The sequence below is a fragment of the Hypomesus transpacificus genome, chromosome 22, assembly GCF_021917145.1.
Source record: "Hypomesus transpacificus isolate Combined female chromosome 22, fHypTra1, whole genome shotgun sequence".
NCBI classification, from domain to species: Eukaryota; Metazoa; Chordata; class Actinopteri; order Osmeriformes; family Osmeridae; genus Hypomesus; species Hypomesus transpacificus.
In genome coordinates, this window is record NC_061081.1 from 9362928 (window position 1) to 9378207 (window position 15280).

The 15280-nt window shown below is 44.8% G+C and overlaps 2 protein-coding genes across 6 annotated transcripts in view; both read right to left on the reverse strand.

Annotated features, from left to right (window-relative positions):
- tmem131l (transmembrane 131 like) overlaps positions 1-4746 on the reverse strand; it is a 29666-nt gene extending 24920 nt beyond the window's left edge. For all 3 annotated transcript variants that reach the window (XM_047044407.1, XM_047044406.1, XM_047044405.1), the window contains exons 1-3: positions 4512-4746; positions 3735-3808; positions 1314-1357 (exon numbers count right to left, since the gene is read on the reverse strand). In XM_047044407.1, coding sequence (XP_046900363.1) covers positions 1314-1357; positions 3735-3808; positions 4512-4635 — 242 coding nt within the window. In that variant the 5' untranslated portion in view covers positions 4636-4746. The remainder of the gene's footprint in view (positions 1-1313; positions 1358-3734; positions 3809-4511) is intronic.
- Positions 4747-6268: 1522 nt separating this feature from the next.
- mnd1 (meiotic nuclear divisions 1 homolog (S. cerevisiae)) lies at positions 6269-15043 on the reverse strand. 3 transcript variants are annotated; one of them, XR_006958001.1, is made up of 9 exons: positions 14919-15043; positions 14523-14588; positions 13502-13559; positions 12041-12189; positions 10529-10603; positions 10266-10380; positions 8314-8358; positions 6908-7389; positions 6269-6563 (listed from the first exon to the last, which is right to left on the reverse strand). XR_006958001.1 is itself a non-coding variant. In XM_047045820.1 (8 exons), exons 1-8 carry the CDS (start codon positions 14919-14921, stop codon positions 7283-7285), a joined length of 618 nt encoding a protein of 205 aa, XP_046901776.1. In that variant the 5' UTR covers positions 14922-15043; the 3' UTR covers positions 6269-7282. The 3 variants fall into 3 exon arrangements, 2 of the variants coding, with proteins under 2 accessions (XP_046901776.1, XP_046901777.1); XM_047045820.1 differs by having other exon boundaries at positions 6269-7389; XM_047045821.1 differs by lacking the exons at positions 6269-6563; positions 6908-7389 and having other exon boundaries at positions 10525-10603.
- Between the last annotated feature and the right edge of the window lie 237 nt (positions 15044-15280).

Here is a 15280-nt window from a genome sequence, read left to right on the forward strand (position 1 = left end):
TGGGTAAGATGTTAACTTGATACAGGCCTTTACCCTCCCCCTCCAGACAAGTTCAACCATTTTAGGGCTTAGAAAGAGTGCCGGTGGAGACATCACTGCACTTTAGTGACAGGTTGAATACACAGTGGGCTGGGGCTCTGAAAATGTGTGTGCTTGTGACAGTATGAAGGCTTTTAAAGGAAGCTGACACTAAACAGCCACAGAAGTCGGTCATAAGCTGGCAGCCCCTGAGGATCCAGATAGCACGTAGATGGGAGGGGGGGCGGGGCAGGGGGCTCATTGTAAAATCTTTAACACTTATTGTTATGAAAACAGGCCTTCTCTGGCCAAGAATAATTCAAATAATCCACAAGTAGTTTGAGTAAAGTGAGACAATGATGAATTACTGGCTGTATCTATTAGGAAGATGCAAGACAAACTAAAAACGAGGAACTTCATAGGGACTTTTACTCGTTCATTTCTCACTGTCTGGTCCTGTGGATGCCACGGCAATTCATCTACACTGCCGCCAGAGCCACTATCAACACATTCCCCTTGAGTTCTGGAAATCAAGTTTCTGTACTGTAACTTACTTACTGTTTGTGTGGAAATTCACCATACTTTTCCGATATGTGTTTGGAAGAGCATACAGTTTAGTAGACTGAAACAAGCCAGACACCATAGACCTCCCCTCCATTTTCTTTCAAGGAGTTCTAAAATTAGTCTGGAATGTAGTACCGTGCCTCTCTCTCACTCTCACTTTTTCCCCCCTCTCTCCTCTTCTCATACACACCCCCACACACTTACACCAACATAAACAACCGACATATGGAGAACAAAGTTCCTCTCTGGACCTAGATTCACTGAGCTTTATCACTCCCAACAGCTGAACATGCATTCATACCATGTCGTGTATATGACATTCAGGACCCTTATGTCCATCCTTCAGCCTTTGTGACGAGTTGACACAATCTTCAAAGTGTGTAATCAGACGTTTTCTTCCACTATATACATCTGCACCTTCTCCTGTCTTCCACTCTTTTGTCATATGAAACACAACCTCCCAGTCACCAACCTTCACAGAATGTTCACAGCTCAGCTCACCTACCCAGCCACACTCTAGCCTTGCACTCTCTTCTTGTCTGTCTGTCAACTGGTCTTTCCACATGAGCATGGCCGGCGAAAAAACTGCTTTCTGATCACAAAGGAAAATGAATCCCCCTGTTGTGCTTTCTCTCACTTGACAGTCACAAGGGCAGGTATGCACGTGTGAAAAAGAAAATAGGCTTTTCTCTCGCTCCGCTCTTCTCAAGAGACCAGGTGTGATGTCTTACCTTTCTTCCAACGGAAGACTGTCTGTTCGTCGCTCTTCTACCAGCTGTGAAGATAAACAAATGAGCCGTTTAAATCTTCATAAAACAACTTGATGCGATCTACTGTAGATGTCTTCACACACAAAAGCCATTTTGTTTAACAAATAAACATCAATATGTGAGCAACAACACAACGGTCATCCTTTGTATTTCAGAATTCTATGGTCACGTTTTTCTAATGATCATTTGGCCCACTTTAGCATTTAATAGTGATTCATTAAGGGTGTTCAGCAGTTTAGGGTTTAGCATGTCAAGCAGCTTAAATAAATGTAACTTAAAGTAGCTTGTTTCTTTGTTTCCGTGTGTCTATTGTCTTAGTGTTGCATGATAACAGGGGAATAATACTAATATCCTAAATTGAACATAGTCTTGGAAAAGGTGTGTGCCTATAAACAGACATAACCATCACAAGCAGCAGTAGAGTACAGTATTAGGGGTGGGATATTCTAAAACATTTTATTCATTTAGAAGACACTCTTGTCCAAGAATATCACAGATCAGAAATGCATTGTTCCGGTGGTTGGAGTATATATATATATATATATATATATATATTACTAAGCACTGTGCAACAACAACACAGTGCAACAACAGCTCAACTATAATATGAAATAGTGCAGTGCAACACAAAATAACATATCACCTCGAGAACAGTTGTGTGGCTGCTGTCTGTCATGAGACAGTACGGATACATTCTGCAGTTTGCTGTGACACTTCTGCAGTCTGTTGCAAGAACTGTACACCTGCTAGTGGCAGCTAGCAATGAGCAGAGCTTAAACCAGAGCTACCTTGCAGCCTTTTCTCTCAACGTTCTGGCTATGGCATGGCTTCATGAAACTACATGGCCATGTCAACATTGGCAATCTGCTTGGTATAGTACATTTGCTTTTTTTTCCTCTTTACATCTGGATGGAGAATGCTATTAAGTGTTTCCCCACAGAAAACTTCTGGATTTGAAATATCAACATAGTGATCTATGACATCTTGATGAACCAGTTTTACATTTCAGTATAGGTGTGACATCCATACTAGTGGTAAAAAAGGATGCATATCTTTATGCTGAGTACATTCTCCACCCAATACTCTAACATCAATATCAGTGCTGGAGGATTATATAAACCACACACACATATGCGCACACTGCAGCCCTGATCCAATCGAGAAGGCCTCCCTGTGAGTCAGTCCTATCTGAACCTGACACACCCTCCATTGCCAACCTCCCCAAAGTTTGTCTGTGGACAGGCAAGGTGGGACACATGCAGGGTGGAGGTAAATTTAACATATTACTATTAGATGACTAGTTTTACCCACATCGACACAATACACAAATATGCCTTAATTTAACATTTACAGGAGTCAGATGGCAAAGCGGTTATGGAATCGGACTAGTAATCTGAAGGTTTCCAGATCGATTCCCGGCCGTGGCAAATGACTATGTGTCCTAGGGCAAGGCACTTCACCCTACTTGCCTCGGGGGGGATGTCCCTGTACTTACTGTAAATCGCTCTGGATAAATGACTAAATGTAAATGTCCTCAAGATTGATTGTTTTCATTTAGTTTCAAAAGGATGGAAAGTGGCACTTAATATAACAGCAGTGTCCAGTTTGTGCCATCTGATCACTTCTATTAATGGGGTCTATGAGTCAGCAGCTGACTTCACTGATAAGATGAGGAAAAACATTGAACTACTGTGCTCCTGCTTTTGAGTGTGCATGTGTGTGTTCTCCAGGTTACATAACTCCTCAAACATTGCTGCAATGTACAGTGCAGGCTCCTATAAATGCAAAGCACTCCGCAGTTCTGACAATGCATGGCTTGAAATTGGGAGAATCTAGGAATGATAGCAAACCATCAGGGTATGAGAGATTAGGAACAAGTCATAATTAATGCAAAAGGTTTTGTGACATTTGCATTTTCCTAGCATGATTTATATTTCGCATTATATCTCTAACAGCCCTCCAATTGTGCAGTGACTGCCTATAACCACCCTTATCTCGTAAATGGACATTATGTACAGACTCAGAGCATGGAACAACGGGCCACATGGCATTGTATATAGCAGGTGGCTCAGCCCTGGCAGCTTCTTCCCGCCTCGCTCTGGGTTCTCCTTGCACGGGCCATCAATTCACGTTAAGAGCAACAAAAGATGCAACCAATAATCTGAATTATACAGATAAAATTGTACAGGTAGAATATGTATGGGGATCAATGGTGAGTGTCACCGTCGGGTCTACAGGTTCCACGGCAAGTGTAAAACTGGAGCCAAAATCGTAAACAATGGGGCGATCTGGCACGTATAGTCAGGATGGGTGAGTCATTGGTAACAGAACGAACGTTTAAAAGGCGTCCCGAAACGATTGAGTTTTTTTAATTGTATTTACCTGAACTGGGACTAATGGATCAGTCTCTTCTGCTTGCCAGACCTCGACCACGTTGGAGGACATTTGACTCAGTGCTAGAAGAGAGGTGGAGAAACAGCAGAGTACACTGTCAAATAGATCACCTTCACTCTCTGTCAACACACTGAAATCACACTGAAAACAAGACACTGTCTATTGATGAAAACAATTATAGTAATCTGTTTTACAAACCACGTATAACATAAACAAGAGCGTTTATCAACCCGTAAAAACGTAAACTTATGGAAAGGTAGACAAATGGGTGTATGTGTCTAACTTGTAGCTCGGGTTAGCTTTCCAAGCTAAACACATGTACGCAGAAGTCGCCTAAACATTAACGAGGGTAGCCAAATTGCGTAATTTAATATTTGTATGCATTTCCAATTTTAAAAATGAACATAACTGTGTGCGTATATTAAAACGAAGTTCTCTTTGTAACGCGACACTTCCGAAATATGGCTTGCTTATGAACAGGAAACTCCACTGTAGGAAAAAATGCTCGTTGTAGAAGGGCGATTAAAAAAGTATTTGTATCATAACTAGACTTGCATACATGCACAAGCCTACTTCAATTACAATAATCTCAGGCATTCATGTACAAGTCATGTTTGTCCATAATTCACTGGTGGCACAATACAGTAGCAATGCTGTATTAGCACAGACTTGTCTTCCCTGTCAACTTGCGGTAGCAGCACTGGTAGTTCCAGTCGACATTTTCGCCACGGTTTCAATAACTGAAGAAAATGCACGTTTCCAGACCTTGTAGCTGAGCCCCTCCGTGCTGAACGCAGGGCAGAAGTAGCTGTAGAATTCCGAATAGTATATTAATCCACGTTTTCCTGTGACATTGGCTGCCTTGCTGGATATCCCGTAGCCCCGCCATGCTGCTCTGTTAAAGCAGCCTGCCTGGCTTGTGTTCGCTACGCTTAGCTTTCTCTGTCTCTTCTAAAGAAGAAAACCCTACCTCTATCTCCCTCCCCGTTCCTTGCCCTCTTTCTCGCTGTGTCAAAGGAGTATGCGCCGACTATAGCCAAGACGTTGCATTGGCCTTCCTGCACGAGTATTTACAAGCTTTGACTTAGAACATGAATGACATGAACGTGACAAAACCTTTGCAGAAAACAATTCAACCCATGTGGTTATATGTTTCCCTATCCAAGTACTGCATACATTTGCTGCTAATAAATTACATTAACGTATCCTGCATTCTGTGGGCCTTGTGCTAGGCCCACAGGAAGGGTAGGGACAGTAAATTGTGATAAACAAAATTACATTTAAGAAATATTTAAATCCGTTTCAGTCGGATATGTGCCACGGTACAGAGAATCACAGTGTGACACCAACAAAATAATAGTAATTAGGCCTACCACAGCAGCAGGCTTTAACTCATCACAGGGCACCTGGCTAGTTCAAAAATGTAAACCGCAAACCCTAATAACAATATTGTGCGATATTTAATTTTCTGTGATAAATTATCATACAGAACCATACCATTTATCATGGTTTTGCAGCAAACCATGACTCATTCACACTCAACTTCCAACTTTTTCATGGGCGTGTAACTAAATTGCTGAGTTAGAGGGCTTGGGAGTTGGCACAGATCACCTATCAAAGACGAACGAGTAGTAGTCTGTTCTAAAAAAGCAGGTTAACGCATGAACGACACCCGCATACCTAGGTGTGGGCGTGTCTCAAACCACTGCGAATGTTTACCTTGCTTGACTTTACATCATATATTTTGTGCAGTGTTTTGTGTTCGTTTTGTCACTGCCACAGTTATGCAGTTGACACATTTATGTGGAATGCTCAACTTAGGTGGTCAAAACAGAGAATGAGCTGTGTAATAACAGCCCTTTTAAAATCTCTGTTTAATAGTATTATAATAATGAAATATTGTATAATCTCTTTCATTGTTTCATCAATGTAGAGTGGTTTTGTGCTATATATGTTATTCCAAAAGTAGAAATAAGACATGGATACACATGTAGCCATCAATAGACATTCAGGATGAACCCAGACATGTAGGCCACCATCTCTGAGCAAAATTAAGAACTTAATGTCCAGTGACCTGTGTCCATACCTGCCATTGAAACTCGAGACTATTGGTGACCGACAAGTATTTGAAGTAGAGGAGCGTGAGATGGCTTGGGGACATGATGGGCAACTTTCCTGTCACTCCTTCGACTAGGCTGTTACAGCAACAGAGAAACGTTTTAGATTCCACTGCCTGTATCTGACAAACAGATACATATTTGACCAATTAATATACAATACACCAGAACAACACAAAAAAATATATTGGTGGAAGACTGCCCAGTAATAACCCCCGGTATGTTTCAGTTTCTGCAGGAATTGTCAGTAAGGCAAGGAGCCGCTTCCCCCTTTGTAAGAAGTATTCTGGTGCAGGCTGACGGTGAAAGATGATGTGCTCACGGTGAGCATGGGCATGTTTGTTGATTGTTTGTATATAAACTACAATACAAGGCAACACCTCAACAGATTAATAACTCAAAAAAGATACAAAAAGAAACAACAGAACTTTATTGAAACGATCGTCAAGCGACATTAACAAGAACTATTTACCAACTCAAATACTCAATAAAAGTGTAAATATATCAATATTCTTCCCTATAGATTTTTCAAAAAATGCCCCACTATAACGCCAGGCCCATGTTTGCCTCTCTCCTTCATTATCAATCCCAGAGTACCTCTTGTTGCTTCGGAGGTCGTATACGGATTCATACATCAAACAAGGCTGGCCGGCCCAGGTGCTACAGAGAGACGTAACCTGCCCTAGAGCCTTTTCTCTGGCTGTAGGTACAAAGGAATAGGCAAAATATAATAATTAGTATTGTCATTAGCATATGGATAAGCTTAAGTAGATCAATTAATTAATTCATATTGAAGTTATTGTTCTAAAATTGGAAATTGCACTGCTGTTTGATGTGCCCTTTACAAATGTTGAGTGTGTCATGTGTTCCAATGAGAGAACGTGAATAAGCATCTTGTGTGCTTGAGTGTGCCAATAAGTGTGAATGTGGGTGTTTGTGTGTGTCTGCGTGTGTTTGTTTGCTTACTTGTGTGTATGGGTGTTTGTGTGTGGGCACCCTGGCTTTCACACATACACACGCACACACACTAAGACACACACACACCATAGCTTGTTTCCGTCAACAACTCTGGCCTCTCGGTTTTCACATAAACAGGTGTCCCAAAAGTCAGGCAGTCCATGCACTCCTTTCAAAGAGCCCCCCGCTGGGGTCAGAGGTTAGCACAGCGCCTTCTCCAGTGTCACACCAGCAGCATTTACACCTGTGAGAGCCTAGCTCCAAATGACTCCCAAGCCAAGCACTACACACAGAAAGTAAAACCTTGCCAGACGAAGGGCCTGGCCGCTGATTGGCTGAAAATCATAAACTTTTCATTACAGCTTGAGTGGATGACACAACTGTTCAAACTAGAACAATGCTTTAAGAGTTAATGGTGTGCATTGGGGATTGAACCATACACAGATAAAGAGATGGTAGTTGTTAGTCCATGTAGTCAAAGTCCTCAGGAATCCCGAAGGCTTTGTCGATTCGGCTGTCATCAAAACTAAACTTTCTCTTGGCCCAGGACTTGATGGCAAATACATTATCTGAGGAGAAATTAACAGTAATTACCACAACTGTGACACTTTAACTACACAGTTACCTATACAGAAAAGTCACTTCCATCTATGACATGCCAAAACAGAAGACAAGGGTATTGCTCAAGAGGTTTTCTTAAGCTCTGTCCCCTGAGGGTGAAGGGAGATAGAGAGCAGAGAAAGCAGTGAGACCAGCAGACAAGCAGTGTGATTGCAAATGTGGGTGACGTTACCCAGAACAATACTAACAAACACACCTAACAACACTGGTACGACACCACATGTCGGCACAAGGGGTGGAGAGAGAGGTGTGCATGCAACAGCGTGGAGAGAGAGGTGTGCATGTGACTGAGAGATAGAAAAAAGTGTGTGTCGGTGTGTGTGTCCAGGCATGGAAAAGAGACTGTAAGCCTGTGACCACTTGAGAGTAACAGGGAAAGTGTGTGTGTGTCTGCTCAACCAGTGTTAAAGAGGTCCTAGATTAGAGTGAGTTATAAACTGAAACATGATAGTGACGTTAATGTGTGTGTAAACTCTGAACCTGCTCTTCCTCTAAATATCACTTTAACCCCCGCCCTCTGCAATCACCCAAAGGTCAGCCATCACCAGGGTTACCCCAGGGGTCATTTGGCACATGGAGAGTAGCCTGGGTATCGTATGCTCGTAACTAAGGCATGTTTAAAAGGCAAAGGGCTTGTGGTAGGATTTGACTGGTGGGTTTGGTTGGAGGTTTCTATGTTAAGCTTTGGAGGGGGGGGGGGGGGGACATTTTGGTATGTTAGTGTGCGTGCATGCGCATGTTTCCTTTAACCTCTGTAAAGTTGACTCATCCTAACCTATGTCAAAATACAGTCCAGCAGACAGGTTATGCAACATCAGTAGTGCGTGAGGTGTGTGCGCGCCTGTCAGTCAACGTGCATTGATTTGACTCACCTGTCCACCTGGAGACGGCCTCCTTCGCAGTGACGTTGGACTTCTCTGCAAGATAAAGAAGAGAACAGCCATGTTGGTAGGACACAGCATGTCTCCGATGCTAGCAATCCAGGCTTCACTCCACTGTGTACACTGCGATCTGTTGTCGTGTATGCGGGGGAATGTGTCTGGAAGGACTCACTGCTTACAACAGGCTTCAACGCTGCTCTGCCAAGCCTATTCATCAGCTGCCACCACCCCCCCCCCCCCCCCCACCCCCCCACCCACACACCAATTAAATTACAAAGTGGAGCGTAACTCGGTGTGGCCCAGCCATTACAGGCGCTCTCTGGATGGAACAGGCTCCGGGAGACGGCAGGTCAATGTGCTCTCACACCAACACAGTGCCCAGCGCACACGTGTGGCGGAGACCAGACCAAGAGAAGGGAGCTCGATAATGAAACAAAGAGAGGAGGGGGAGAGAGAGGGGGGGAGAGCGGGATAGAAAGAGAGGGGGGGAGAAAGAGAGTGACAGAGAGAGAGAGGGAGAGAAATAGGGACAGAAAGAGAGAGGGAGGGGAGAGAGAGAGAGGCGTAGGCAGGCATCGTTCACACTTGGCAGAGAGGCATAGGAGCGGCGGCCAGGCTGAACAAGGGCCTGGCAGGCGCAGCAACTGCTGCTGACATCAGAGTCACTCCACATCTATGGGAAAATCAGAGGAGGATGGCCGCTCTGGGATCAGATTGAGCTGCTACAGAATCTGACCCCAATCTTTAGAGGTAGGAGGGACTGGTCCTGGACCAGCCAAACATAGGGTGACATTTACAGTACCATGTGACCAAGACTGTGCCAGTGAAACGCAAAATCAGACCTGCGTTGTGATTTTGGTTTCTCAACATGGGTTTAAGATCAAACTAGCTTGCCCTGAATCCTTTAGAACTCCTGTAAATGTGTTGATGTCCTTGTCTGGGCGTCGATCTGTGGAGTTGAGCTCCAGAAACACGCTGTTCTAAAGCAACTCTGAGGAAGGAAGCAGCCTGTGATCTTATGACACCTCAGAGGAGACCAACACTACCGTTAGATGAGCACTATCCTAGTCCAACTCTAAAACATGAACCCAGCACAGCAGTTATATGGCTGGCAAACACTAATTAAAGGTGGGCCTATGTGTGTGTGTACTCGCATGTGTGTGCGATTGTACATTGCTGTGTTTCTATATAGAATATGCATGTTTGAGCTAGTGTATCTGTCTCTGAGATAAGCTGAGATAGGATAGGCGTTGCCTGGTTACTTGAGCAGGTTCAGACAAGCTGTGTTGTGCATCAAACATGGTGGAAGCTGCAGCTAGCCAACCAGCCACAAATAAACAGACAGAGATGGACTCATTCCCTCATGCCAGCTTTCAAATAAGGCAGTTGAGCTCCCAGGATGACCAGCAGCCACAGCATGGAAAATGGCTTCTAAGTAGGAGTCCAGAGAGAAGGGTTCAAGTGGGGGAAGGGAAGGGGGGGAAAAAAGGGTTTCTAAAAGGTCAGGCATGCAAACAGGTCAGGGGTAAAAAAGGTGAGAAGGATACGGCAAACCCCCGACCCTCAAGGGGGGGCCCGGGGCAACACATCAATCTAGTGCACTTTGAGAGCAAAATTAAGAGGCTAGATCAATGTAGAAAACCTCTCCCCACTCTGCCCCTGATTGGCTGTGAGGTTTAGGCATTAGGAGTAATTGGTTCCAGAGCCAGTTTTAAAATTGCGAAGCACAGGTAAAATGCTGTGTTGGCCATGGCCACGACCCCCCCTCCCCTCCCCAAATATTTTCTCATCGGATCTGCACAAATCACAAAGGTGACCCATTTTGTTTTCAAAAAGTTGAGTCTCACCTAAAGGGGAAGAGTTTGCATGCCTGAAAGGTTCATCTTAACATTGTGGATGTGTGTGTTCGGTATGTGTGTGTCTGTGTGTGTGTGTGTACGCACTCAGCTCCTCGATCACTTCCGGGTCACACTCTCGGTACTTGTCCAGTTCAGCCTTCAGCTGGGCGTGCTCCTGCCTCAACTCCTGCAGCTGCTTCAGCAGAGCAGCCCGCTCCTCCTGCACACACGCGCACACACACACACACACAGCAGAATGCATCAGACTTAGGGGCAGATTCAGCGTCAGAGCCAAGGTGGAGTAGGATCAGGAGTACTTGTCCTGAGTGCGTGCGTGGGGGTGAGTGCATGCGTGCAGAGGCACCTACTGTCTCCTGTCGTCCTATTTTGGCTTTCTCCCCAGCTTGCTGGAGAGTCTCTCTGCGTGTCTTGGCCTCAGAATGCTACAGTAAAAATGAAACAGAAGAATGAAAAGACAAAATGTGTGGATTTGATAAGTAGTCCTTTTGCTTTCAGCCCCCCACCCTCTACAAAAGAAATCGACCACCCATAAAAATCAAACAGAAAGAGGCACATGTTCCTTCTTGGTCGCTCAGTCATCCTCTGGGCTCATTCTGATGACATCACTTCCACAGCCAACTAAGGCACATATAGTGTTTCTGTTCCGGCCGCAGGGGTCAATCTACTTTGAATTTCCATTCGTCAGTAAAACATTGGTCAGTAAATCCGGAAAACTATTTGAGTCATATATGGTACTGTATTCATGAGGATCCATCACCCGTTATTGTTATTCTGTGTTTCCACAGTGGCAGCCCAGACCAAAACATGACAGAATGAAGGCAGGTGGGTAATTGTCTCCCAAGCAGTTTCCTCTTCTAGGGTTTGTTATTACAGGCCGCCTCAGCAGGACCCTGATGACAGAGACATCCCATCTCCCTCCTCTGTGTGAGTGCGTGCACCTGACTGCATGGAACCAGCATCAGACCGTCACCAATAGCAACCAGGCCTTCTTTCACCCCCCTGCCCATCGATGACGGAACATTCGCCGACCAGAAACGGTGTCTTCAACGCCCCCAGTCCGCTGCCAGTACCGGCAGAAAGTGGGTCACCGTGGGAGAGGAGCTAACGAGAGGGTCGGCAACCGTTCCGAACAACATCAATCGTGGTCGGCGCCCACTACGAGCCGCCGTGTGCCGGCAGAGCCAGATCATCGGGGCGGGCCAACAGGATGTGGCACCTGTGGTACCTGTTGAACAAGCTACACGGGCTACGCCGACCAACCAAAAACCAAACCAGAAACAGCAGATTTGTTTTTGTCTGCAGCAGGTTGCAGCTTGCGTCTGTCTTCATGAGGAGGTTCCAGGCTCTCACATTTTTCGCTGGCTCCAGGCTTCTCAAAATGACTCATTACCCCAAAACAATAATAGTTTGACGCAACACTCGAGTTTGGTGCGGGGCTCATGTTCATGTTGCGCAAGGACAGTCTTGGAGAAGGCGTCATAACAAGCCTGTAGTACACGGCATGAGGAACTCACATACCTATATCCTTATCAGAGACAGTCAATATGAGAGTACTGTTGTGGAACTGTAGTACAATGTGGGCCTTACAGTAAACTAGTGGGATATACATGATGGTGAGTCATCAGGAAGAGGATATGCATCACTGGCCCTGCAAAAACGCATGTTTCCTTCTCAGTTCCACGTCTATTCTAAGCCAGCTCCCTCTCACTCACTCACTCACACCTCTGCAATTTGGTTGACTGCTGACAGAACAGAGCTGACAGCTATGAATCTCATACCAATGATCATATTAATATCCATTTAAGGGCTGGCCACAGCTACTGGTAGTGTGTGTGTGTGTATGGGTGTGGGTGTGTCACCTGTTTGTCCAGCTCGTCCAGGCGGCGCTTGCGTGTGTTCAGTGCCTTACTGGGAAACGCCCAGTAGTAGTTGGAAGTTCCTACCCTCTCACTGTCAACCATGTTGTCATCCACCAGGCTCTGCAGCACATCCTTCACTGACATGGGGGCTGGAGAGAGGGTGGGGGAGAGAGAGGAAGAGTGAGAAACAATGAGTGGGAGAGAGAGAGGGGGGAGGAGGTTGGAAGCATTTTAACTTACTGCATCCTTGCTTCCTGGGGTTAGTAAGTACATTTAGGTACTGCGCGCACGTGCGCACACACACACACAATGCAGGAGAACAGCTAGTAAATGATCCAGATGTGGTCTCTGGGAAAGTAGCCATTATCCTTTTACACATGTGAGAGTGATGTAAGGCAAAACAGTGATAGAGTCTGCTTTCTCCAAAGGGTCTCTATAGTGTGTGTGTGTGTGTGTGTGTGAGAACGGTCTTCAGAGCTGATGTCCCTCCAGAGGGATGCTGTAAGTGAGGTGTCCTGTGTCTAAAGCTAGCTGGGACAGAGTAATATGATACTCCCTCATGCAAACCCAGTCCCTGGACTGGAGAAACCAATGGTGCTGTTCTGTTGTTGTTTGGGTCTGCTCTGGGATGTTGGGGGAAGACACGTGCGCGCACGCGCACACACACACACACACACACACACACCCTGCAGAACAACAGAGAGAACACAACTGAAGCAAATAGTGGGATAACACTCATGATTCTCATTCTCCATGTCTCTGTCTCCTCCTCCTCACCCACGTCTCCCTACCCTGACTACAGACTGGGGGTGGGGCAGTGGGGGTCTCCCAACATGTGCTTCCAATTGGTGCCCTGGGCAGCCAGATCCAGTTTCCACCAAATTAATGTTGGGCCCGCTGTAAAAAGAGGTCCCTTTTGGGGGCGTCCCAACAGAACGGCGGTCTGGTTCTGTGCACAGGACCCTACATGCACCCCCCCCCCCTCCTTCTCACACATCATGTAAGGGTTCATTGTGCATTCAGGGGAATGGCATCTTAGTTGAAGGAGTGCCCTGAGAGACCTAACCCCTTTAACGATGAGATGTCACCCTTGAGAGCACACACAAGCCGGGCCATGCGGCCTTTTAGCCGGCGTCACGTCAACGGGAAAGACAACGCCGTGTGACTTGACGTGTCCGCAGACCACAGACAGGAAGAAGAGAACACATCCACAGGACTGAGGGACGACACCACCTGAATGGAATCAGGTCGAATGTTGGTCATTAAAAAGACTATTCTAAAGGCGTTCAAAGAATGTGTACACTACAGCAACCGGACACATTTGGCGTTTCTGAGGAGAACCGAGGCTCTCCGAAATCAAGTGTTAACATCTGACTGAGGAACATAAATGTATTTTTCTGCAGGTTTCACTCGTAAAACAATTCCCTCACATCTGGTTTGTCTCAATGAATCACTACTCACTTATTCCTTTTGTCTTGGGGGCGATTTTCTCGATGTCTTTCAGCTGAAACACGTCTTTCTGTCAGGGGAGTGTAGAGGGGGGGGGGGGCAAGGGATGAGAGAAAACTATTAAACTGCCTCTGCAACACAACTTGTGAAGTAGAAAGCCTGTTCTGCATAGTTCCAGTTTGCTGTAGTTGTCATTTCACATAATTTGCAGTGTACAAACGTACCTAGGACACACAGTGGACTAGACTGGGGAATAGACTGAAAACAATCTAATCAACTATTCTACTAACAAGCCAACATTCAACTGTGCACAGTGCAACAGAGTACACTGTTCAAAGGATGTCTAACAAGTTTGTATCTTTTACATGAAATAAGGATTGAGTAAAAAATTATAAATCCATTAAAAAGGTGACATTAGTGAACCACCAGTACAGTATAGTGCAGTACAGGAGCACATTTACCTGCCAATCCATCTATTCTGTTGTGTTATTAATTTGAAGTAAACATGTAGGAATGTCTGCAAAGTATGTTCTGTTTGAGACATGTAGCCTACTTGTAAAAGCTGTGAAAAGGCTACCTTTAGTATTACTCAGATCAAAAAGCACACAGATACATAAAATTGGGACTTAGAAAACATAAATAAGATGGAAGCATCTTACATGTCACGTAGATGATAATTCAGTAAGCCTCATGGCTTTATTATATAACATAAAATACGATATAAGAAGAGTGCAATATCTACGATGGATGAGGGAGGGGGATGTGGATAATATAATGCAGGGGCACAATGGAAGAGGGTATGTGTGAGTGGGAGGGTGGGTGTGTGTCACGTGATGTTTTCTTTGGCTCTCAGGTGTCATAGCATACCCTGACATCTGTCACAGATTTCTACTGAAGGAACCCACCCCTGGTTTTCACTTGCAGATTCAAATCTTACACAAACACACCATATCTCTGCTTTGATCTATATTACTGGACCTAAAGTAACGTTAAACATGTCTTAACGAAAAGGATTTTAGAGATTCAAACTCACCGTTTCGAAGAAAATCTCCATCATTCGTGTCCTCTTCTCCTCCAAACTCAAACCTTTTTTTTTTGACTGACAAAAAGTGAAATAATTTTAAATCCACTACACACAAATATAAAGTGTCGGCACATGATCAGTGTGTGTGTGTGTGTGTGTGTGTGTGTGTGTGTGTGTGTGTGTGTGTGTGTATAGCTCCCCGTGTTATACTGGGAATAAACTATTAGCTAACTAACCCTCGCTGACAAACTGGATATTGTTGCTAGAGCTAACAAGCTAACCACTAGCCTACTCCCTGTAGACTATTTGGAACTAAAACTAAAAACAGCTAGACTAGCAAACTTAAACTAATTAGCTTACCTAGCTAGCTAACAATAAAGCCAAGGCGGTACAACCATCACTTACCATTTCCAACTCGTTAGGTGTAACACTTTAACTGGCTAATATATTTTCGACTGTTATTTAAGTCTTATATAAGCAAAGGACGCGAAAACAAGACAAAGTTCCCGCGGTAAAAGACCTGTCATCAGAAGGGGTAGTGCGAGCGAGACCATTCATTCACTATGTGGTCATGTGTCGCCCTCATTTGGCCATATAGACAAACTACACAAAACACAAAACTTCTCATCCGGTAAATCCTCATGTAGAGCTAGCTAATAGTTTATAATTTTCCCTATGGTTTTATTATCATCATTAGAATCATATTTCTTTTTTATGATATTCCAGTATTGGTTCAGTAAACACTGATCTGCATCAATAATAAAGAC

Excerpts from the sequence above, each read along its gene's own strand:
- mnd1 (XM_047045820.1), bottom strand. Across the intron at positions 13,560-14,522 it reads TGGAGATTTTCTTCGAAACG|AAAGACGTGTTTCAGCTGAA; the intron begins GTGAGTTTGAAT and ends CTCCCCTGACAG. Across the intron at positions 7,390-8,313 it reads GGCCGTCTCCAGGTGGACAG|ATAATGTATTTGCCATCAAG; the intron begins GTGAGTCAAATC and ends ATTTCTCCTCAG.